Raw genomic sequence first — 23,231 nt, 5'->3', positions numbered from 1 at the left:
TATGCCGTGCCTTTCTATGGCGGTGTCCACATTCTGACTCTCCCACTCCTCGGGGTCTTCTGCTTGTCCTCAGCCCCACAGAGTGCCCGCAGCTCCAAATATTGTACTCGTGTTGGTCTTTAAGAGTACAGAATCACCTCCATCAGTGCCAGCCCAGTGGTCTGTTAGTGTGTTCACCTGTAGCCTTTGCTACAAGGTGTCCGTTTCCCCAGCGATCAGCTGCTTATGTTATTAAGGGGCAGCTGCCTTTTGCACCAGCTGGCCTGTGTGCTGGAGTCCCTATAATCTGTCCTCCAGCCCGAATCTCGCGTGCCTCCGTCCTCTGCGCGACCGTCGCAAACTCCTTGTTCCTAGCCCAGGCATCCGCTACTAATGTTGCAACACGTTACTGCAGCGCACCCGCTGCCTCCGCTACAATGTTTCTTTCAGTTCTGGTACACGGCTCCTGTTCTCCGCACGGGGAAGCGTTCGGGTAGCCGCTCCTGATATTCTCTGTCCCGCGGCACCCGGCCACATCAGCTTCGCGCAGCCCGCTCCCTCCGATGGAACACTCGGGGAGCCCCACAGACAGCTACTGTAACTCTTTGATCCTCCGCTCGAAAGCTTGCCGCACCCTCAACACGAGCTAAAACTGTATCAAATATGTGCTTCGCTGGGTACCCCGTCTGGAGCCAGCTCTTCGCTCACAGCCTGGCTCTGTGATTTCAGTGGTCGGGGTCTCACTGCCTTTGTTGTCTGCCATTTTGTGGGAATACATTCCCACCAAGTCCCACACATAAAAGTCTATATCTTCGGCATGCTTACACCGGTAGCTTGTAGTTCGTTGATGTCGTGGGGCACACATTCGGACGCATTTGCTAGTATTTCCAGGAACTTTTAAATCCATTTAAGCGCGTTATCACGGATCGCCGTCGGATCGTCAGGAGCTGCTGCACCGGAACACGTCCTACTTCATGGTTAGTTAGCCACGCCCCCCAATGGTGTGTACATAGATAATGTTTAGTTTGGACTAGGCTTCAAGGTTTGTAAAAGTCTGCAGAGCTTCAGTGTGTTTTTGCATAGTTAACAAAATGTAGACTAGTATGCCCTGACAAAACAGCTTACACCAAAGAAAGAAGGCGTTGGAGCATCTCTATTATGGAAAAAGGACGGATGTGATAATGATCCCGCTCCAGTGACATTACCATGACAAGCCAGACCTATGTAAACCCCTGCCTGAAACCACTTGCAGGAAGGAACGGGAAAAGGGACAGGAGGAGTCCGTTCAGGCAGTAGAGTCCTTGGCCACCAGCCTCATTTGTATGATTAAACTGATTATCCTTACAAGATCGCCTTTTGACCTTATTTCCCTAGAAGGGTGTATCGATTCTGGTGTGAGTAACAAAGGACACCTTACACAAGGAAGAGTACTGGGAAGAGGAAGACTAAGAGTAGTGAACACTATACCATTTGACCACTCTAGTACTGGGATGAAGAAAATGCCTGCAGAGTGTTGTAAGAGTCAGGCATGTCCCCTTAATCAAAGTCAGGGAAACCCAATTGAGGGAGCACACCTGCAACCCGTTTTAGTTGTAGATGTATAACATAAGAGACAGATCATCAAGGAGAGCAACAGGGAAGCCTGTAAGGGGAGGGGGAGGGAAAGAGCACAGCAGAGGAACCTTGATAAAAAGGAGGCAGCTGTGGTGCGACTGGAGAAGTAGACAGGATGCTGGCATATATCCCAGAAGACTTGCGGGACCCAGAAGGAGCTGGCCATCCCATTGCCACATGTCTGGGAGACCTCTGCGATAGTGAGCATGCAGCAGTAGTTGCGAGAATGCCAGGAGAAGAGAGGATGCTGCATGTGTCCAGGAAGAGGCATTCAGGGTGCCTGCGTGTTGAAGGAGATACCCGACAGACTAGCTGAGCTCGTAGCAGTGGAAAAATAAACACATCATTTGTGCCCATACACATACTTGTTAGATAAGAACACTGAGTTAAGCACTCGGATATGGCTGTTACGTGAACAAGGCCAGCTTGAATGCTGGCATGGCAGACTGCGCCCACCCACCATTTGGTGGTGGATTAATATTTAATGTAACAATGCCCATTATCAGATGACAGCTGGGAGGAATCCGATCAAGTGCTGTTTAAGGACATAGTATAGGAAGGACAAAAAAGCATTGAACAGGCCCACACCCTTTCGGACGGTCCAAATAGCGCCGATCAAAAGGGCACTTCTGAATCCAGAGGCCACAAATTCTGCCCAAGGGTAGAACTGCCCTCTGGCAATGCGTCCTGATGCTGCCAGGTGGCGGTCCATCCCATATGGGCCAGTGCCCTTTAGACATACATGGCTGCAGGAGAAGTGCAAAGCTCTCGCTTTATACTATACACAAGAGCTCCACTGCTCAGCCATGTAAACAAACTGCACTGGCTACAATATACAAAAGTGCCCCTAGAAAGGAGATGCGCATTCAACTGGAGTACATGCGCAGACACAGGGGGCAAATGCACCGAGGGAGCAAAGGTAAGTCTGGATTAGGGTCGGGTGATGTGGGTGCACTTGAAGAAACCTTTGAAGAGTCAAGGTGCAGCATCTAGGACATTTTATGGGCTCCAGAGTGGTCATCGGAAGGACATCCAGGCAGGAAATGACCAAGGCTTGGCAGCAGATCTGAAGTTGTTTGCTGGGAAGAAGTACATGATTTTGTGCAAGGGGGAAAGTTGATACCATGCGGTTTGTATCTTTCTTGCCATGGTGTGTCAATACAAAACCCAAGGGACTTGCTGCAGGTGGTCAGCTGGGGTTTTCGAAATCCTCAAGGCTCACAGTAGAGAACCAGGTCTGGATATCAGGGTGGTTGATCAGCAGTAGGAATTTGGTCTTGAAGGTTTGCGATTCAGGTAAGCACTGGACACATGCGAGGCAGGCCTTGAACCTGTGGATGATGGCTTCACTGGAGGATATCTTGAAGAACAGCTATGTCTTATCTGCATAACAGTGGATGTAAATGTGTGGAGCCAGGAGGGTTACGAGCAATTCCATGAAAAGGTTGAAGATCAAGGGGTGGCTGCAGGACTCCACAGGTGATCAATAGCATTAGTCATGATATGAAGCAGCAAGAATATGTTATGTTATTTTGCATTTATATAGTGCCTTATGCACCATTGGTATGGTCTCAAGGTGCTGGTAGGTTGAACGCCCTCGGGAACCGAAGTTCAAGTCAGTAGAGAGAGGTAGAGGGAGTCAAAAGGCACGTGTGAGCACCAGTTATGTGGGCAACTGGTGAGGTATTCGTGTGATAGCTGCTTCATAGCGGTAGGTGTGGTGGTTGAGGGATCAATAGTATGTGTTTGTTCTGGCAGGTTGTTATCCAGACCGATCTGGCTGCGTTAGGCCTGAGGACACGCCTAGGCTGGAAGGTGTATAACCAGCAGTGTTTAGATAGGGTGATGGGAAGTTATGAGACAGAATGATGGTATGAGAACAGCTATACCGAATGGTGTCATAGTATCGCTGTGTTCTAGATGAGTGGTGGTGTAAGGAAGAGAGTAAGCATGGAGATGTGATAAGGTGGTTTATCTTAGGTGCTTGCGGTCGCGATCACTCCAAAGGTTCCATATAAGCCATCCGGTCCATGTACTCAGACTGTTCTACGCGTTTACGACCGTTTCAGGCGCTCAAAGCCATTCTTATCAGCCATCCGCACTACGCGCTCATCCGGACTACACACTCAACTGCTCTACGCACCCGTTTGCTCTACGCACCCACCCGCTCTAGCACTGATCCGCACTCGACACTCATTTGCTCTATGCGCTCAACCGCTCTACACACCCACCCGGTCTACACACCTGGTCATGAAACAAAGCCTGGGGGATGCAACCGAGTGGCTGTTCACCTGCAATGCCAGTTTAGAAATGGCACGGGCATGAAGAACATCAGAGCGAATATTACTAAGTAAACAGTTTAGTAGAGAGTCTTGTTTCCATGGATGAGGTCCAACCACAGGGGTCAACACAAAGTGGGTTACATTAGATGTACAAGCTGATCTTGGTGCAAGCATATGACTTGGGTACAACGCCTTTTCATTGTCAGGCTAATACCTGCATTTTAAACGTGGAAACAATAACGAAAAAAGTTCAATCCATTTTTTAGGGCGGGTCGCAAATAGTAAAAAATAGGTGCGGGAGGAGAGTCTTTGGGGGGGAACCCCCTTGGCCCCACCCACTTCCACAAATTTGCCAGGTAACTTGATCGCAGCAGGGAATAGCCATGACCATATACGAAAACATAAGTATCCCACTCACACTGCAATTTTAGACTCAGCACTGGAGTTACACAGGTGTTCCCTTAAACCCCACTACAGGGTACAGCAAGGCCATGCCGCACTATAGCTAAAGGCTGCCAATCAACTTGTGAATTTCAGACAGCCACTTTAGGGTACACGGAGAGAAAGAAATCTTGAATGATTTGGGGTTTCTCAGTGGTACACAACTTGGTGAGGACGTTCAGGCAAAAATCCAGCTCTAGAAAATGAAAAATACCGGAGGGTGTTGCAGCAGACTGCTGGTAGAGAACTTGTGCTCTCTCAGAGAGAGGGTCGTGTAAATGGTGGTCAAGGCTCCACAGCCATGAACAACAATGTCAGTGACCAGCAGCGAGGACTAGTGTCCACGAATACTAAATGATGAGATGTATTTATATTGCGCCCATACACGGGTTTCAATGGGGCAGGTGCAGCCAAGAAGCATCAGAAGAAGACAGGCAGCCAGCTTTCAAAAAAGGCAGACAAAAAGCACCCTGGCTTTTCATGGCAAGCACTGCCCAAAAGGACCATAGTTACGTTAATTATTCTGGCTTTACTTAGCCTCATAAAATACATTCTGTTCTCCAGTGTTCTAGAAAAGTGGAAAACTCCCTGCTCTCGTACAACTAAAGTGATACCACTGAACAGGATTCGCCCTAGGGGCCACAGAGCAGGCAGAAACCAGGGAGTGCGAGAAAGGAAACGAGTTTCGCAATAGTGTGCAATATAGGACCTGGCTCTCTCCAGGGACCAGCATCACCCAAGGAAAACCTACCGTGGTTAGAAAAAGTACCCTGAAACACAAAAAGGGAACCTTACTCTTCTCACTCCATGCCCAATGTCCACCTGCACTCCCAGTCCCCGCTGTACCACCCCCTTTCTGAGACCTCCCACGACCCGACGCGCCCCCTTCCCAGGTACCAGAAGAGGTGTCCACAGAGGCTGATCACGGCGTCCCTGGCGGTGTCCAGGCAGATGTTGCACTCGAAGGTGGCCCCCGGGCTCCCGCTGGGCGCCCCTGCGCCAGCGCTGTCCTGCTCGCCGGGCTGCCCACCCTCCTCGGATCCAGACGCCATCTGCACCGGGCAGAGTAGTCTCTACTTCCCGTACGAGGAACGGACCCTAGCAACACCCCGCCCCTTCTTCTTCACGTGGCTTGCACGTTCCGACGTGCCTGTCACGTTGTGCACTTCGCCTCCTCGTCATCTTTGCGAGAGCGGGAAGGCAAGGGTGGGCATCACGATGCTTGACAGCTCCGAGAGCTGATGCATACTTGCCAACATTCTGTGACCGAAAACAGGTAGGATCTTTCAAGTTTCAAAAATGATCATTAGCAACATGTTATAATCACAGGACATGACAGCACACAAAAGGTGCAAAACAAAAAGGTGATGGTTGGAAGGTTTTGAATTAATCATAGCTCTGGGCAACCCTACAGACCATGGTTTTTCAGCCTGCCAAGCCATTACAGAAGGGGAATAACCATATGCAAATCCATACATGCCAACCCTCCCAATTTAGGGGGGAGACTCCCGACTTTTCGTGAAAAAATATTTCTATTTTTCACGTTCTCCCACCTAAAATACTTCCAGCCCCAATGCATCCCTATGGCAAAATGTGCGACACCCGATTTCTCAGATTAAATCTCCTGCCCAGGTGAGTTGGAATATTGGCATATCTGCAAATCAGGTTTGGTCCTACCCCAAAAGGGGCAGTCCAGCCAGAACTGCTAGGTTACATAGGCATACCCGTCCCACTCGGGGTGACTCAAGTCAAATCACCCCAAGTGGGACGGGTATGCCCAAACATGGGTCTTGAGTCTGCCCGGCCTAGAGACCCAAGCTACTCCTCAATGATGATGCCCAACAAGGCTGAAACATGTCTGGGGATGCTTGTGGTCTCGCGTGCAGAAGGGATGTGACCTAGCAGTTTGGGCTGGACTGCCCCTTTTGAGGTAGGACCAAGCCTGATTTGCATATGGTTTTTCCCCTTCTGTAATGGCTTGAAAAACGATGGTCTGGAGGGTTGCCCAGAGCTATGCCCGGGGTTATGATTAATTCAAAATCTTCCAGCCATCACCTTTTAGTTTTGCTAAAATCACACAAAATGTGTACATGATCAGATTACAAGAAATGTCTAAATGGGATCATCAGATTTCTTGAGAAATCACATAACGAAGAAGTGACTGTGAGCACTGTGACAAGCCTTCTTAGTTTTGGCTATTAAGGGTGTTGTGAGCGCCTCCTATAAGTCAACCATTGGCAAGGACAGTGAAGATAGGAGAGATCCAATTGCTATGAAGAAGCACAGCCTGTTGGGTGTTCGGGGGAGGTTTGACTTCATACCCACCCATTCACCCCACTAGTCCAGATGCCCATTCACACTCATTGCGTGCCCCTCCCTGTGCACAATGCACATCAATTGGATTTGTATGGGCAAGCTTTGTGCTTTTAAGGTGATTCCAAAATTATTAATAAGTAAACCAGCTCTTAGTGTGAGAAAAATGTCTTCACCAAGTATGCCTTCAGTCAATTGATTTATAAGGAAATGTGTGTCATTGCACCTGTTCCTTGCACTATATTGCTGTTAAAAACAGGCGTTGGATCTTTTATAGGCATTATATAGACATTTACCAGACACAGCCCTAATGTGCCCAGTTACTAAAATAATGTTCTGTTTGTTAACGTGTTATGGCAGGCAGCAGTACCATCAATGGAAATGTAGTGTGCATCTCGGAGAAGCGGCGTCTTTTTTAAACTTTTATCAATCCTCACCGGCATTGCGAGCAAGTGAGCGAGGAGGGCTCCTGCTCTTGCTGGGATCCGCTTCCTGGAGGAGGCAGCGACTGCGAGGACTGACACGTGACTGATCACGTGACCCAAACGCTGTATATCAAGGAGAGACAGCCGCCCGAGCGGAGTAGTGTGCATCTCGGAGAAGCGGCGTCTTTTTTAAACTTTTATCAATCCTCACCGGCATTGCAAGCAAGTGAGCGAGGAGGGCTCCTGCTCTTGCTGGGATCCGCTTCCTGGAGGAGGCGGCGACTGCGAGGACTGACACGTGACTGATCACGTGACCCAAACGCCGTATATCAAGGAGAGACAGCCACCCTTGCGGCGTTAAGCCCGACAGGGGTAAAGGGCACTGGCTGTTGTGCAGCTGTTAGGCACTGGTGGTGCACTGAGGGAGACTGCAGAGGTATTCCCCTCTTTGATCCCTACAGGACTCTTAATCAAGCCAAAACAGCAAGTGCGGATTCAAACACCACGGTGCACGTACAGGTAACCAGTCTATACTATCTTTATGTGATCATTGAAAAATTGCCTTTATAAAACGGGTGAGTGAGGAAGGAGAAGGTGACTGATTAGAACTAGGCATTGCCTTAGTGCCAAAAGGCCAAGGTACCTTGGGAAAGCTAAAAGCCCTAAACTTTCCCTAACCTTCTTATTGCCTATACTATCACTGCAATCCGCTCGCTATTCTAGGCAAACCTTTCTGGAGCGTGGCAATAAACTGCCTTAGCCCAAGGTAGTGGTGCTGCTCAAAAAGGCGGCTTCATATCTATCCCCTCCCTTGGTCTTGAATAGAGCTAGGAAAGGAGTTGTAACTAGATCCACCTTGGCTAAGAGAATGCCGGGTAAGGCAACAAATCGAAATAAAATGGCAAGGGGGAGGAAACCTTATGGCCTACGATCTAATAAAGGACCTATAACGGACTTGAGTAAAACTCCTTTGGCGGAAAATGGAGATATGAACGCCGCAGGAGGCAAAGAGGCGGTCCCCCTAAAGGGCCCCCTGGATGCATACTTCCCCAGTAAACCACAGGAGGGAAGTCATGCGATTGGCCCAAAAAAAGGAAATACGCCTCAAATAGAGGGAGAAGGTAGTTACCTACCACTGGATCTTGATAATGACTCCCTGCTACAGTTGTGCTATGCCCTTCAGGAGCGAGTGGGTACACAAGAGGGGAAACAAATGGAGGAAAAATCCGGAGGGTCCCCTGTCCTTAGAGACTTTATACCAGACACCCCGGCGCCAAGAGGAACTATGTTGCCGACCTTGGAGAACTTGGCTAAAACCCCATCGCTGGGGGATGAGGAACACCCCATCCTTGTATCCTCTGCCTCGCAAACAGACCCTCCTTTGTCTTCCCCCTCACCAACTATCACCCCTATACCCTCATCAATGGAGCCACGTTTATCGGCTAGTCCAAATATGGCCTTTGACTCTGGAAATTCTGTACATGACCTTGCACCACCAGATTATAGCACTCACGAAACATCACAATCTGAGAACTCAATACTTAACTTTGCCATCAAAATATTGCTAAAACTCTGTGGTAGGATCCATGAAGATCAAAAAGCCCAGGGGAGAGTGGTCCTGGCTCTCTATAAACTGCTGAGAGACTCTATCAAACTACCAACCATCCCCTGCATTGACTTGCGGGAACTACCACCCACTGCTTTATCCCCAAAAGGTCAGGGAAAGATAATCCCAAGACCAACATTAGACAAAGACACCACGATGGAGGAGGAACATGGACCTCCTCTTACAGGGGAGCGGGTGGTGGAAAATAGAACACAGCCCTCCAGAAAACAGAGAAGACAGGCAAAGAAAGCTGAGGAAAAAACCCAAAATCCCCCCCCGCCCCGAAACTCTACCCCGCGGCCACCAGTTAAAAATCTATCTAAAAAACAACGTAAACGGGTGGCCAGAAGGAAACGAAGATCGGCCCAAACAGTGGGCACACTAACCAGCTGGTTAATGGAGGAACAACTGGGTCAACCTAGCCAGCACTCGGAAGCCAAGATGCCAAATTGCTCTGAACTAGGAGAAGGGCTACAAAACTCTGTATCTATTCCCAGGCAGGCAACTGAGGCCGACGTACCGACCCCTCCCTTCCCCCAACACATTCCTACCAAAACTCCTTGTGTGGAGAACAGGGAGCCCTCGAGTAACGAAAAATTGGACATCAAAAAAGTTACTATAGCGCCCATTGAGGGCGAAAAAATGGGCACTCAATTAAACAGATCTGCACTCTTTGCTCTTCTCTCAAAAATTCCATCGCTGAGGATACTAAACAATAGCGATGTCAGCTTTGTTGAACCCTCACTCCAAAAGGGAGTAAAATTAACCACAATTCATTGCTGCTTACCAGAGACAGTTGCCATGATAAGGGCAAACTGGTCGTCCCTAGAATATCTGGGATACAAATTAGACGTACCCATACCTACTGTTTCGATGGAGGAAAAGTGTCTGAAATGCTCTTGCGCTTGTACCCCTGGTGCAGCTGGACCAACAACATCAAAGGCTGCGCAAAGACTCAGTGATGAACAAGGGTGGGAATGGCTACAACGAATGTTTGACCAGAAGAAAAGGGAATGAACCTTTACCATCATCAGTTGGAATACGAGGGGATATAGACATTGGATAAATGAGGGAGCCTCCTGTAATATCCTCTTAGCTGCGGACATATTCCTACTGCAAGAAACTTGGGTAACTTTCGACTTGGCGTTCGATGGCTATATTATATTTCAATGTATGGCAGTAAGGGGAGACAGGGGTAGACCGAAAGGAGGTCTCCTAATTGGTGTTAAGTCTACATACAACCCGAAATTGATTCACCAGGACAGCCCAGGAGGAAATGCCTTGGCGATTGAAATAAACCCGCCGGGTGGTTGGGCAGTTTGTAATAAGGTCCTGATAATTAATATCTATGACCCGCCGGGTGAGCAGAACACAGAAGCCATAGGAGATAAATTGGATACTATATTGTCTGCTTGGTACACAGGGGATAATAAGCCAGCAGTGATACTTTGTGGAGATCTGAACGCAAAATGCTTCGACTTGGAAGGGTGTGGGAACTACCGCTATGTCCAGAATACATGCGATATGCCCCTAACGAAGAGTAATAACAAAGGAAGCCTCTGGTTGGACATTATTAGAGAATGGAACTTGACCTTTCTAAATGGCCGTACTAGGGGAGATATACCTGGGAAAGACTCCTGGTCTGTGGGGGAAAAGAGCTCTGTTCTGGACTATGTGGCTGTATCGGAGTGTATCCTCTCATATGTCATGCATTTAGACATCATGTTGAACGATTTTAGCGATCATGGATCCCTCACATTGGTCCTAGAGGGTGGAGGGGATAGTATAAAGGTGGATTCTTGTAAAGATTTGGCTTCTAACCTTGCGGGTAACAAGATTAGATGGACACACAGATATATTGAAAAAATGACTTCTATCTCCTTCCCTAGTGATAAGACCATCAAGCAATTAATGTGGGGTAAGAGTCCTGAGGAAATTGAATCTTGGATTACCCACTTAACACACTCACTCTTTAAAGCTAATCCTACCCCGATGATAAGTTGGAAGAGTGGGGGTACTCGAACATTTGATGCTAATATCAGAGACCAGAAACGCCTTATGCGAAGAGCCCTAAGATCCTTAAGAACACACAAAACTTCTATCTCTGAGGTGGATATATTTACTTCGGAGACCTTAAAGATTAAACGTAACTATCACAACTGGCTAAAAAGGTACCGCCAGACCCAAAAAAGAAGTAAAAGGCAAAAATTTGCTGAAGCTCTTTGCAGTAAAAATAGTCGCAAGATCTGGCAAATATTGGCAAAGGCGGGGGGAGAACAGAAATTGAAGGTCTTAAACCCCATTCAGGGAGAAAAATGGGTAGATTATATTTCAAACAAATTCTTCAGAGAGAATACGATCAATACACAAAGCACTATGGGGGCACTAACTTGGCCCCTCCCCCTGAGCTATAGCCATATAAAACAGGCTATACTGAATTTAAAATCATCCAATGCTCCCGGCCCAAATGGTCTGGCTAATGCGGTATTGAAGCAGGACCCACATAATTGGGCACAGATACTACTCACATTATATTCTAGGATCTGTAGATTTAGACAAATTCCTTCTTCTTGGAATAAGTCTATATTAATACCTATATATAAAAAGGGGGAGCGCACCTTACCGGCCAATTATCGCCTACTTTCAATGCTGGATGTGAGCAGTAAAATCTTTAATACGCTGGTTCTTAAAGAGATTGAAAATTGGGTTTCTGAAAGACAGATTTTGCATTATGCCCAAACTGGCTTTAGACCCGGAGCAGTCACTACCCATAACATCAGGGTCCTAAACATGCTAATAAATAACACCATGAGCTGTAAGGATGCCACACTCTTCATTGCCTTTGTAGACTTTACAAGTGCTTTCGATCTGGTGGATCGGGATACCCTGTGGTACAAGTTAAAAGATATGGAATGCCCACATTGGATCGTAGATATCCTGATAGCCCTACACAGTAATACCATTACAAGGGTCCGCCTTAATGACCGGGGCGAGGTATCCAAAGAGATTTGTACCAACATAGGAGTAAAGCAGGGATGCGTAACGGCTCCTATGCTATATAATTTATATGTAGCAGATCTGCTGGTACATATGGCATTAAAATCAAACTGCCCTCCTAAATTGAAGGATACCCCACTTACGGGAATGCTATACGCAGATGATCTAATCTTATTTGACCGGACATTAACCGGTATCAAGTCTCTACTTAATGAACTACAGAAATATTCTGCTAAATTGGGCCTTGTTATAAACTTGGAAAAAACAAAAATAATGGCTATTGCAAGAAAAGGGCCAGGACGATCTGGCATTGATACTAATTTGGGAACTATTGCAGTGGTGAAGCAATACCCATATCTGGGGTTGGATTTTATGGCCCTATCAGACTATGAAGCCATTATCAGAAACAAAAAAAGACGAGCGAAATTGCTTACCCTCCAGGCATGTAGATTTGCTAAGGGGACTGCTGGCTCCAGTATGGCGGGTATCATGAAGTTGTATATGCAATGCTTTGTCCCTGCTGTACTATATGGCCTGGAGGCTTTAGCAATGCAAGACTTGATGTGGCTAAACATTCTAGAGGGACACTACTGGCGCTCTGTCTTTGGCCTGGGACCGTCTTGCTCAGTACAGTATCTAAGATTGGAACTGGGTCTTGTCTCTTTGAGAGGGATGGCACTGCGCGCGAGAGGTTCCTTCTACTTGAAAGCCTTAGCCAACCCACGTTGTAAATTGCTCAAACTGGCAGGGCAAAGCTTTGACCTGGAAAAACACCCTAGCGGTGGGTCTTATAAACAACTGAATGAATCACTGTTTACGGAGATTGACTGGCCCTAAGAAAAGCTAAAACATTTACCGTTTATACACCAGAAAAGAGCTTTCCAAGATAAGCTGAATAAGTGGGACTGGTGCTTGAATGTGGAGCACTTAGCTACCTTAAAAGGGTATGAGGCAGTACTTCATGTCACCCATAGATATCTTAGACCCCAGGTGTATCTCTTGCTCACCCCGGCACCTGATGTTAGACGCTTCTTGCTACAATTAAGAACAAACCAGCTCCCCGTGCTTACCATAATTGGTCCAAGGCTAAAAATCCCTCGTGAATCTAGAACATGTAGAATATGTAAGAAAATAGGAGCACTAGAATCTGCTCGGCACGTACTAACACTTTGCCCAAAATTGGGTCCGTTATACATGAACTCATATGAAAAATGGGTCCACAACCTTGAGGCAATAAAAGATGAGTTCTTTTGGTATGGATGTTTGAATCCAGTCACTTTAGGCCTTCAGCTAGCTCTCTTTAGGGTATGGAACCATGTGAAGCCTTTACTTCAGTGAAAACCTTAACACTTTAGTTTTAAAGTGATACTGAGTGGTCTCTTCTATACACTACCGTATTGGGCTGGGGAATTCCCAATAACTATAGGTGCTCACCTGGTAGAGTAACTCACCTACTTTAACTTATCAAACCCCTCTACGTGGTTGCTATGCGATGTATTTGTATTTTCTTATATTTTTATATCTTATATTTCATATGAGTGAGCTGACTTGTCTTGTCTTATTTATGCACTGTTTATGTTCTGTCTGTATTTTGAGATGTATATATGTTTTTGCTTTGGGATGTATATACTTATGAGTTGTGTAAAATCCAATTTTTGGATTGTATCACAATAAAGTATAAATAATTAATGGAAATGCCTGGAAAGTGCCTATGGCATGAATACACAACAGCCAAAACGCCTGGCTCTGCCATTGCTCGTTTTCAACAGGAATGTAGTGCAATGCACAGATATTCTAGGACACACATCTAACAGTTTTGAGTTTTCTGCAGGCATTAGTGGTATTTGCTAGGCACAGCCATAATGTGCCCCGTTATTACCATTTTCCAACTGTTGATGTATAATGGGGGGTAGTACCATATGGGAGCGCTTGAAAAGTCCCTGTCACCTGCCTACAGAAAAGCCAAAACATTTTGCTTTTACTTTGTTTTTCTTTAAACATTTATTAGGGAATCGAAATACAAAAACAAGAACAGGAATAGATGTACCCACATGATGTTTTGTTATAGAACCATTCAAACAGCCTAAAACAATACAGATCACAAACCATACAAGCAGAGAGAAAAAAGGCCAAAGTTAAGTACATAAGAAAAGGTAATTAGACTATCAGAAGTTCAAGCAAAATAATTAACCAAAACACTGAATAAATATCAGTATATATAGCAAGACTTAATGGGGTGCTATTAATCACTCACAGATCTTATCACAGAGGATAGTGTCAGGGCATTCAGTTTACTGTGGTCAGCCGTAACCTCATTAACATACTTATTCATAAAATGTGCACTCCATCCACACACTAAGACATAAGCAAACACACACACAGACAAACCATGGTGTAAAACGCGCCTCTTTTAAACATGGTCATCTAGAATTTAAATCTACAATTTATCAAATATACAGTCCCGGGAGGATAGCTCAGCGGCAACGTGTTCGCCTTGGAAGCAAGATGACACGAAGCAACACAGGTTCGATCCCCGGGTCCACACTTAGAAACCTCTGGGTATTTAAGCGCGTTATAAATATGCAACTAAGACAAAAAAATAACAATTACACAAACAAAATAAGCAATGTAACAGCGCCTTGATGCCCGCGGGCTGTGTGAGCGCTTTAAAAATGCAAATAAATAAATAAAATAAATGAATAAAGCAGTGCACCTGGTCATCATTGCACAAGTGGGAAGGCAAGCCCTTATGACAGCATTGTGGCTGTAAACTGTTGAACACGGGCATACCTGAGCATTAATCCTGTGCAAAGGGACACATTTGTTAAGCTCACCTGGCTCCCACAGGGGCATCGGTCGGGCCCGGACGGCTGCGGTCTCCACCAATGTGATGCGTAGAGCAGAGATGACTGACTGGACTGGCCCTCCGAATCTTGTCTGCTTGACCCGTAGAAGTATTCTCCTGCAAGTGGAGAGATGGATTTAGCCACCCGTGGATTCAAGTGATGGCACCCCCCACAGTCCTCCCCACTTATCACTCCGAAGTGCCCTTTCAGCAATCTCACCTTATACTCTTGAAAGATGACCTCTCCATCCTGCATGGATTGCAGGGGCGCGTTGATGCCAGTTACTTCACTGGTTTGAAGGCGTGGGAGAGTTCCGGAGAGTATTGACTCTGAGGTTCCTGGCTAGGATCAGTAAGTATCAAGTTCATAGAGTTCAATATGCCCGATGTTCACTCTTGTTCCCCCCTTCTTTCCTTGTCTTGCAGCTGAGTTCGTGAGAAGATGCTCTCATGGTAGCTGGTGGCGCTCAGGTAAGAGTCTGTATTACCCGACGCTGTCCGGTAAATGTTGCACGTGTTTAACGTGTTGTTTTCTCTCTCTTTGCAGGTGCGGCACGTGAAGATATGGAGAGTTATTGAATAATGCCTCCGGTGGTAATTCAGGTAAGTCTATGGTGATAAGAATTATATTTGTTGGTTTTCTCGGCTCACCTTGTTGTTTTCTTTTGTCCCCCAGGTTCCAGAGTTCGGCGAAGAAATGATGGAGGCAGCGCCGAATCGGAATATGCTGCAAGGACTGGTGAGTATGGCGCGGCGCTGCAGCTGGAGATGCGACGCGTACTGAAATGATGTTCTTTCCAGGTCCGGAGGCGAGATGGATCCGGAATCAGGTGAGGAATTCGAAAATAGTTTGTTTTCTAACCTTGTCCTTTTCTTTCCTCTTGTTTTTAGCAGCTCCAGATTCGAGGCGGGCGTGGCAGAAGACTGGATGCTGGCTGCAGGCACGGTGAGCGTTACGCTGCTGGATGCAGAATAACGCGAAGCGTGTGCTGCTGTTCGGGCGTGGTTTTAATAGCCTCCAAAGTAGTTCCAGGTAAGAAGTTCCCCAGAACCACGCCTGAGTAAAAAATAGTCCCTGTAATAAAATAGTCCCATCCAGGCCTCATGTTGGCTTGGACTCACTTGCAGCATGGTCTGCATCAGGTAAGTAAAGTCTATGAGCCTGGCCCCTAAGGCGCCAGGACTGATTCCTATGATGAGCCTGGCGCATAAGGCGCCAGGACTGAACCCAAACAGCCCCCAGCCGGGGCTGTTGGGGTTTTAATACGTGTCTGGATGCCTGCTCCCGGAGCTGATGGGCTTGGTCCTGATGCCCGGGGGTAGGCATCATGACAACATTTTGGGTGTGCAGAATGTCGGTCTACTTGTGCTCCTGTATAAAAGAGCAGTTTGTCCTATGTACAGGGAGCATTGGCCCCTTTGTAATGTGTAGCAGAGAGGGCTATTATTTGTTTGCAGTGGCAAACACAGGTATTTGTCCTGTGCAGAGGGTTGGGGAAGTGTGAAATGTGTTGTCTTGCACAGTGGGGTGTATTTGACCAGGGGCTTGGGGAGGCAGGAATAGGGATTTGCGCAATGCTTATAGTGGGATTAGATGTCCCTGCCCCGAGGGGATATTTGGAGATTTGTCATGTGCAGCAGAAGGGTGGGATGTTATTTGTCCTGTACAGAGGGACAGGTTTCGGCATAGATTGTGTTCTGGTCCTATGCAGAGTGGCAGATTTTCCCTGTACGGAGGGGCGGATTTCTTAAGGTTTTGTGAACAGAGGCGAATGGCAGTAAACCATGTTACACTTTGGATTTGGGTTCTATGCAGAGTGCTATCTACTGGACCAGGAACAAGGAAAAAGGGGAAAGTGTAGCATCTGTGTGGGGATTTGTAAAGTGCAGTGAAGAGGTAACTAAAGGGTAGTGAGCCTCCCCGTATGTGTTAGCAGTTGTGTTACTTATTAAGCTGTGTAGCCTGGCCGCGGAATTTAGCGTTGACTGATACCCACCAGTCAGTCAATCTGTGAAGGTTCAAAATTGGGTTTACTAAATTCATCCAAAGGCGCATCTGAATTTAGCAAACCCAATTTTGGATTTGTAAATGGGTCACATGGTGTTTATAGAGATCAAAATTAAGATTGGGTGAGCAGGAGCTAAAAGCAGTTACTGGGTAGGCAGCAGTAACCAGTGAATGGGAGCTACCACTGGGGAACGAACACACAGCGTTCGGCAAATCTAACTTTCACATAAGATTCAAACTTAATATTTTGTACATTAGTCATGAACCCTTATGCTTTAAATGACGCGCTGATGCATCCTAATGTTTATTTATAGATTGTTACAAACAGACAGGAGCTCATCATCATTAAAAGTGTAATTTGGCGACAGGGAGCTGTAATGTGTTGATATATACATAGGCGGCTCCCTGTCGTCAAATTTTCTTCATTTGCACGACAGAGTGCGAAGTGAGTAAACACTGCCTGGTGTGCTTACTCTAATAATGGCTGTTTCTTGCCAGTGGGGGCCCGATTTACCTGTGGGGGTTGACTGATTTATCTCCAGCTGTTGGCTGGAGATAAATCAGTCAACCCCCACAGGCAAACGTGTAGTTTGGCAGTGTGGGAAAAGTGGCGGTGACAGAATTACAGTGACATTTACCACCACTTTTCCTGCACCGCCAAACTTATAATGACCCCCTAAGTCTGTGATCTCCTCTCGGAAGGTACTACACCTGTAAGGTGGTGTGTAGATCAGGTTGAAGACGGCTGAGTCTTTATGTGAGAAGGGCACTTTGTATGTAATGGTTTCCATTGTGTTAAGCAGTGGCCGGCTTTGAACCAAACATGGCCGGCCAGCGTGAAGGCATCATAAAAAAGGACACAGACAACAGATTCACATTTATAAAAAACAAAGTTTTATTTCTAAAATGTCAAGATGGAGTAATACCTACCTTGCCCTATGCTAAGGTAGGATTTCCCTACCTAAAGAAACTAATGATAGTGTGTGTCATGAAGTTCAACTTATATGTTTGTCTGTCTTCAAAACCTATACTTACCCTCACAACTAGAAATATACGAATTCGGGTTGTTTGACCGTGATGGATATGATCGTGGGCGTAAGCGGTGTGACTAAAAAAACGATTTCGCTCACGGTCAATTCTGCCACAAACATATCCGTCACGACACCTCCCAACGCCCATCCATCCCTCCCCCCACTTACACTGTTTAATGTGCAACACTCCCGCAAGCTGCTGTGAGGAACTCATGGTGACAACAAGTAAGACATACACAAGTGATCACAGTTCAATTGTGTTTATTGAACAATGAATTGCTGTCTGCAGGTTGGAAAACACCTAATCTAAACCTAAATCTAAGATGGGAGCAAGCGTCAACCATCAAATGAAAAAAGGCAGTTCTAGTAGTGTCATGTCAAAACAAAAAGGGCCTATACTAAGAAACCTATTTCCAAACCTCACAACTAATATAAAAAGGGCTGTGGGATAGTTCTCAAGAAAAGAAAGAAGTTTTCTCAAATAATATGTCAGGAGGCAGTAGCCTGGGTCTCCCTTGCCCATGTTTTGGAGACAGGGTAAGATGGGAGCTTGAAGCACAGTACAGTCTAGGGCAGGGGTGCACAACTGATTTTGACAGAGGGCCGAAAGTACTGTACATGATGGCTATAGTGGGCCGAAAAGTAAATGTGGGTGGGGCGGTATGCGCAGTGGGGCGTGGCGTGGCAGGAGGCTTTTTCAACCCCCAATTTTTATTAAACACATGAAAAAAAATACGTTTTTGAGGTGTAATGATTTTTATTAGTATTTCAAACTTACATTTTGTACTACACATTATCCATTGTTATCATTTATTTCTATTTAGTTATTGCATATCGTCTGTTTAATTAAATTATATATATATTTTATTGACCCTTGATTGGATATTCCATTATTTTGGACTGCTATACTTTGCTGTTTGGGTTGCCCAAGAGGAGTATGGCCTTCGTTGAGTCAGGTTTCCACAAAAAGCAAAGGATGTACATTTCCTAACTGTGCCTGTTTTAGCTTTAGTTTTTGGTTCTCTCTTGGAGTGCGACACTATGCCCCATGGTCCCCACCCCCAGCCAAACACTATGCCCCATGGCCCCCACCCCTCAAGCAAACACTATGCCCCATGGCCTCCACCCCCAACCAAACACTATGCCCCATGGCCCCCACCCCCAACCAAACACTATGCCCCACGGCCTCACCCCTCAAGCAAACACTATGCTCCATGACACCCACCCCTCAAGCAAACACTATGCCCCAAGACACCCACACGTCAAGCAAACACTATGCCCCAAGACACCCAACCCTCAAGCAAACACTATGCCCCATGGCCCCCACCCCTCAAGCAAACACTATGCCCCAAGACACCCACCCCTCAAGCAAACACTATGCCCCAAGACACCAACCCCTCAAGCAAACACTATGCCCCATGGCCCCCACCCCTCAAGCAAACACTATGCCCCAAGACACCCACCCCTCAAGCAAACACTATGCCCCAAGACACCAACCCCTCAAGCAAACACTATGCCCCATGGCCCCCACCCCAACCAAACACTATGCCCCATGTCCCCACCCCTCAAGCAAACACTATGCCCCATGGCCCCCACACCCAACCAAACACTATGCCTCATGGCCCCCACCCCAAACCAAACACTATGCCCCATGGCCCCCAACCCTCAAGCAAACACTATGCCCCGTGACACCCACCCCTGAAGCAAACACTATGCCCCATGACACCCACCCCTCAAGCAAACACTATGCCCCATGGCCCCCACCTCTCAAGCAAACACTATGCCCCATGACACCCACCCCTCAAACACTATGGCCCATGACACCCACCCCTCAAGCAAACACTATGCCCCATGACACCCACCCCCCAAGCAAACACTATGCCCCAAGACACCCACCCCTCAAGAAAACACTATGCCCCATGGGCCCCCCAACCAAACACTATGCCCCATGGCCCCCACCCCCAACCAAACACTATGCCCGTTGCTCCCACCCCTCAAGCAAACACTATGCCCCATGACACCCACCCCTCAAGAAAACACTATGGCCCATGACACCCACCCCTCAACCAAACACTATGCCCCATGGCCCCCACCCCTCAACCAAATACTATGCCCCATGGCCCCCACCTCTCAACCAAACACCATGGCCCATGCCACCAAGCATGCACCGTGTATACATACTCATACAGACCCCGACCCCCCACCCCTGCATACAAACTAACAAGTATACACCATGCACCCATACAGACCCGAACCCCCACCCCCAACTCAGCACACAAACTCACAAGCATACACCATGCACCCATACAGATCCGAACCCCCACCCCCAACTCAGCACGCAAACTCACAAGCATACACCAATACACCAATACAATATGCACCCATACAGACCCAAACCCTCACCCCCCACTCAGCACACAAACTCACAACCATACACCATGCACCCATACAGACCCGAACCCCCACCCCCAACTCAGCAAACAAATTCACAAGCATACACCATGCACCCATACAGACCCGAACCCCCCACCCCCAACTCAGCACACAAACTCACAAGCATACACCCATACAAACCCGAGCCCCTCAACTCAGCACACAAACGTACAAGCATACACCATGCACCCATACAGACCTGAACCCCCCACCCCAACTCAGTGCTCAAACTCACAAGCATACACCATGCACCCATACAGACCCGAACCCCCCACCCCCAACTCAGCACACAAACTAACAAGTATACACCATGCACCCATACAGACCCGAGCCCCCCACCCCTAACTCAGCACACAAACTCACAAGCATACACCATGCACCCATACAGACCCAAACCCCCACCCCAATTCAGCACACAAACTCACAAGCATACACCAAATACACTATGCACCCATACAGAACCGAACCCCCACCCCCAACTCAGCACACAAACTCACAAGCATACACCATGCACCCATACAGACCCGAACCCCCAACTCAGCACACAAACTCACAAGCATACATCATGCACCCATACAAACCCGAACCCCCACCCCCAACTCAGCACACAAATTCACAAGCATACACCATGCACCCATACAGCCCCCCGCCCCACCATACAAACTCACAAGCATACACCATGCATCCATACAGACCTGAACCCCCCACCCCCCAACTCATCAAACAAACTCACAAGCATGCACCCATACAGACCAGGACCCCCCACCCCCGCATCTCAGCACACTGCACTTGCACACAAACACATTCAGGCAGACCCGACACCCCCCCCCCCCCAGCATCTCAACATACACTGCACTTGCACACAAACACATTCAGGCAGACCCGACACACACCCCACCGCGCATCTCAACATACACTGAACTTGCACACAAACACATTCAGGCAGACCCGACACCCCCCGGGCCCCCCGCATCTCAACACACACTGCACTTGCACCCAAACACATTTAGCCAGACCCAACGCCCTCCACACTCCCTCCCGCATCTCAACACACACTGCACTTGCACACAAACACATTCAGACAGACCCGACACTTACCCCACCCCCGCATCTCAACACACACTGCACTTGCACACAAACCCATTCAGGCAGACCCGACAAACATCCCCCCTCCCAAAAAAAATCTGTACTTACCGGACGACGTGCTGGAAGGTAGGATATCTGGAATGCTGGCGAGGTCAAGTACTACGGCTGCCGTGGCAAGGCTGAAATGCATTCCGGTATCAAGCCTTATTGACCACGCCAGCCATAGTGCTGGCCCTCCATTGGTGCAGCACACACGCACTACGTGGCTCGTAGGAGCTACGTGGTTCGTGTGCCCTGAGCCAATGAGGGCCAGTGTTTTGTCCGGCCTGGAAGACAACAAAGACTTTTCCTAATGGAGGGCGGCCGATGCTGCTTGCGGGCCGCCTTCCATTAGGAAAGTGTTTGTTGCTGGCGGGCCGGACAAAACGGCATGGTGGGACGCAACTGGCCCGCGGGCCGTAAATTGTGCACCCATGGTCTAGGGATTCTCAAGCACGAGGCGGCAGTTCCAATGGCAGCTCTCAGTACACACTCTCAGGCTTTCCCAGCACGAGATGATAGCTCAGCTTTTAACCCTCAAGCTTTCAGTTATCAGGACCGTTGATGGCCAAGTCTCGTTTCACTTGAAAGTCTCTTGCCTTCGAGGACCTGACGGGTTCAAACAATAAAACAAAAGTTCCTTTAACAAATGAAAGTCCTTTTCCAAGGTTTGCTGGGTGATGGGTTCACCCCTGGGCTCCCCCTCTTCTGGGTGTTGACACTTTTTCAATGGTTTATCACAGTTTCACGTAGGGTGATGACTTCACCCCGGGGTTCACCTCTTCTGGGCGTTGACCCTTCTCAATTCATATTCCAAAATATACCACAGTTCCTTTATCAAACAACTTTGGGTGACAGCTTCACCCCTGGAACTCCCTCGGTCGGGGTTTTACCCATCTTGCCTCTTTATATTCTTGGGTGCTGGCTTCACCCCTGGATCTCCCTCGGTTGAGCTCAGACCCCTTTTGCTTAAAGGGACTCAATTCCTTTAGTTTCTCAAGGTTCATTTTCATTGTGGGACTCACTTCAATTTCTTTCACAGTGCTTGTAGATCAAAATCTTTCGACTGTACAGGGATTTTGCTTGACCCCCTGTATGACCACTTTGACCTATTTCGAGGGCCTTCCTATGGCCTTCTGGTACTTGAGGGTTATCTCATGTGGGGCTCAACCAGAGTCTCTCGAGTTAGCACCCACGTGGTGGCGATTTCTCTCTACAGCTTGTCTCCCCTTCACCCATCTAACAGTTCAAACAAAGCTCATCAGCTTTGGTTGAAAACTTGGCACTTTGCGATTCTCACTCATCACAGCCCGGTTCTTATCGGTTCTCTCCTCGACTCACTTGCTGTGTCGAACCGCTTGGTTTTTGGCTTCTCTGGAGTCAAGGCTGGTACAATGGGCGACGGAGCATACCTCACTCTTGCTTATCGGCAAAGACTTGCCCTGTGTTCTGTTGACATCTGCTGCAGGACACTTGTGCTGTTGTTCGTGGTCTTAGGCTCTCTTCCACGAAGGTTCAGTTGGCCTGGGCCGAAAGGGCCAAGGTCTCTCCTCGCCACCCTCTCAATTCCTGCCGCCTTTCTCCTTCTTTTAAACTGTTGCGCGGTAGTTGTCCCCTCATGTTGTCTGCTGTACTCGCCTTGCCCGTTCTGTGCACTCTGGCTCCACCTTTTATCCCTACGGGGAAAGGAAAGGGCCGTTAGGTGTGTGTGGTACAGGTTAATTGCCTGACTTTGCCTTACGCTGGGGTTGGGATATGTCAAGTAAACGTTTCTGGGATTAGTCCATTGTCTGTTGTGGCGTGAGAGAATGTTTGTGTCGGAAAAGGGGAGAGGTAGAATTTCCTGATGTCTTACTGGTGCAGAAGGGAAAGAGGTGTTACATGGAATACGGACCTTCGTTATTGGGTTTGGGGTGCTCTCAGAAGGATAGGTTGTAAAGGGTTTGTTAAATGGACGAGATTGTCCGGGATGGAGAACAGAACATAAGGGATTGTGGGAATGTTATTCTTCTGTCATAGTAGGTTGGGATTTTGGAAGATGACAATCAGAAGGACAGGATTGGTAGGGTTTGCGGGGTAAACAGGAATAGCTGGGGCTGTGAAATAAACAAGAGGGATTGTGGGAATTGTAG

The 23,231-nt window shown here is 47.7% G+C and overlaps 1 protein-coding gene across 2 annotated transcripts in view; it reads right to left on the bottom strand.

Moving 5' to 3' along the window:
• Positions 1–5,430, bottom strand: part of RNF5 (ring finger protein 5) — a 45,458-nt gene extending 40,028 nt beyond the window's left edge. For both annotated transcript variants that reach the window (XM_069634941.1, XM_069634942.1), the window contains exon 1: positions 5,214–5,430. In XM_069634941.1, coding sequence (XP_069491042.1) covers positions 5,214–5,368 — 155 coding nt within the window. In that variant the 5' untranslated portion in view covers positions 5,369–5,430. The remainder of the gene's footprint in view (positions 1–5,213) is intronic.
• Between the last annotated feature and the right edge of the window lie 17,801 nt (positions 5,431–23,231).

This window comes from Ambystoma mexicanum, chromosome 13 (genome assembly GCF_040938575.1).
Source record: "Ambystoma mexicanum isolate Mex_15411 chromosome 13, UKY_AmexF1_1, whole genome shotgun sequence".
Taxonomy (NCBI): Eukaryota; Metazoa; Chordata; class Amphibia; order Caudata; family Ambystomatidae; genus Ambystoma; species Ambystoma mexicanum.
Note: the sequence above shows the minus strand (reverse complement) of the source record. Positions and strands in the feature narration are given on the sequence as shown.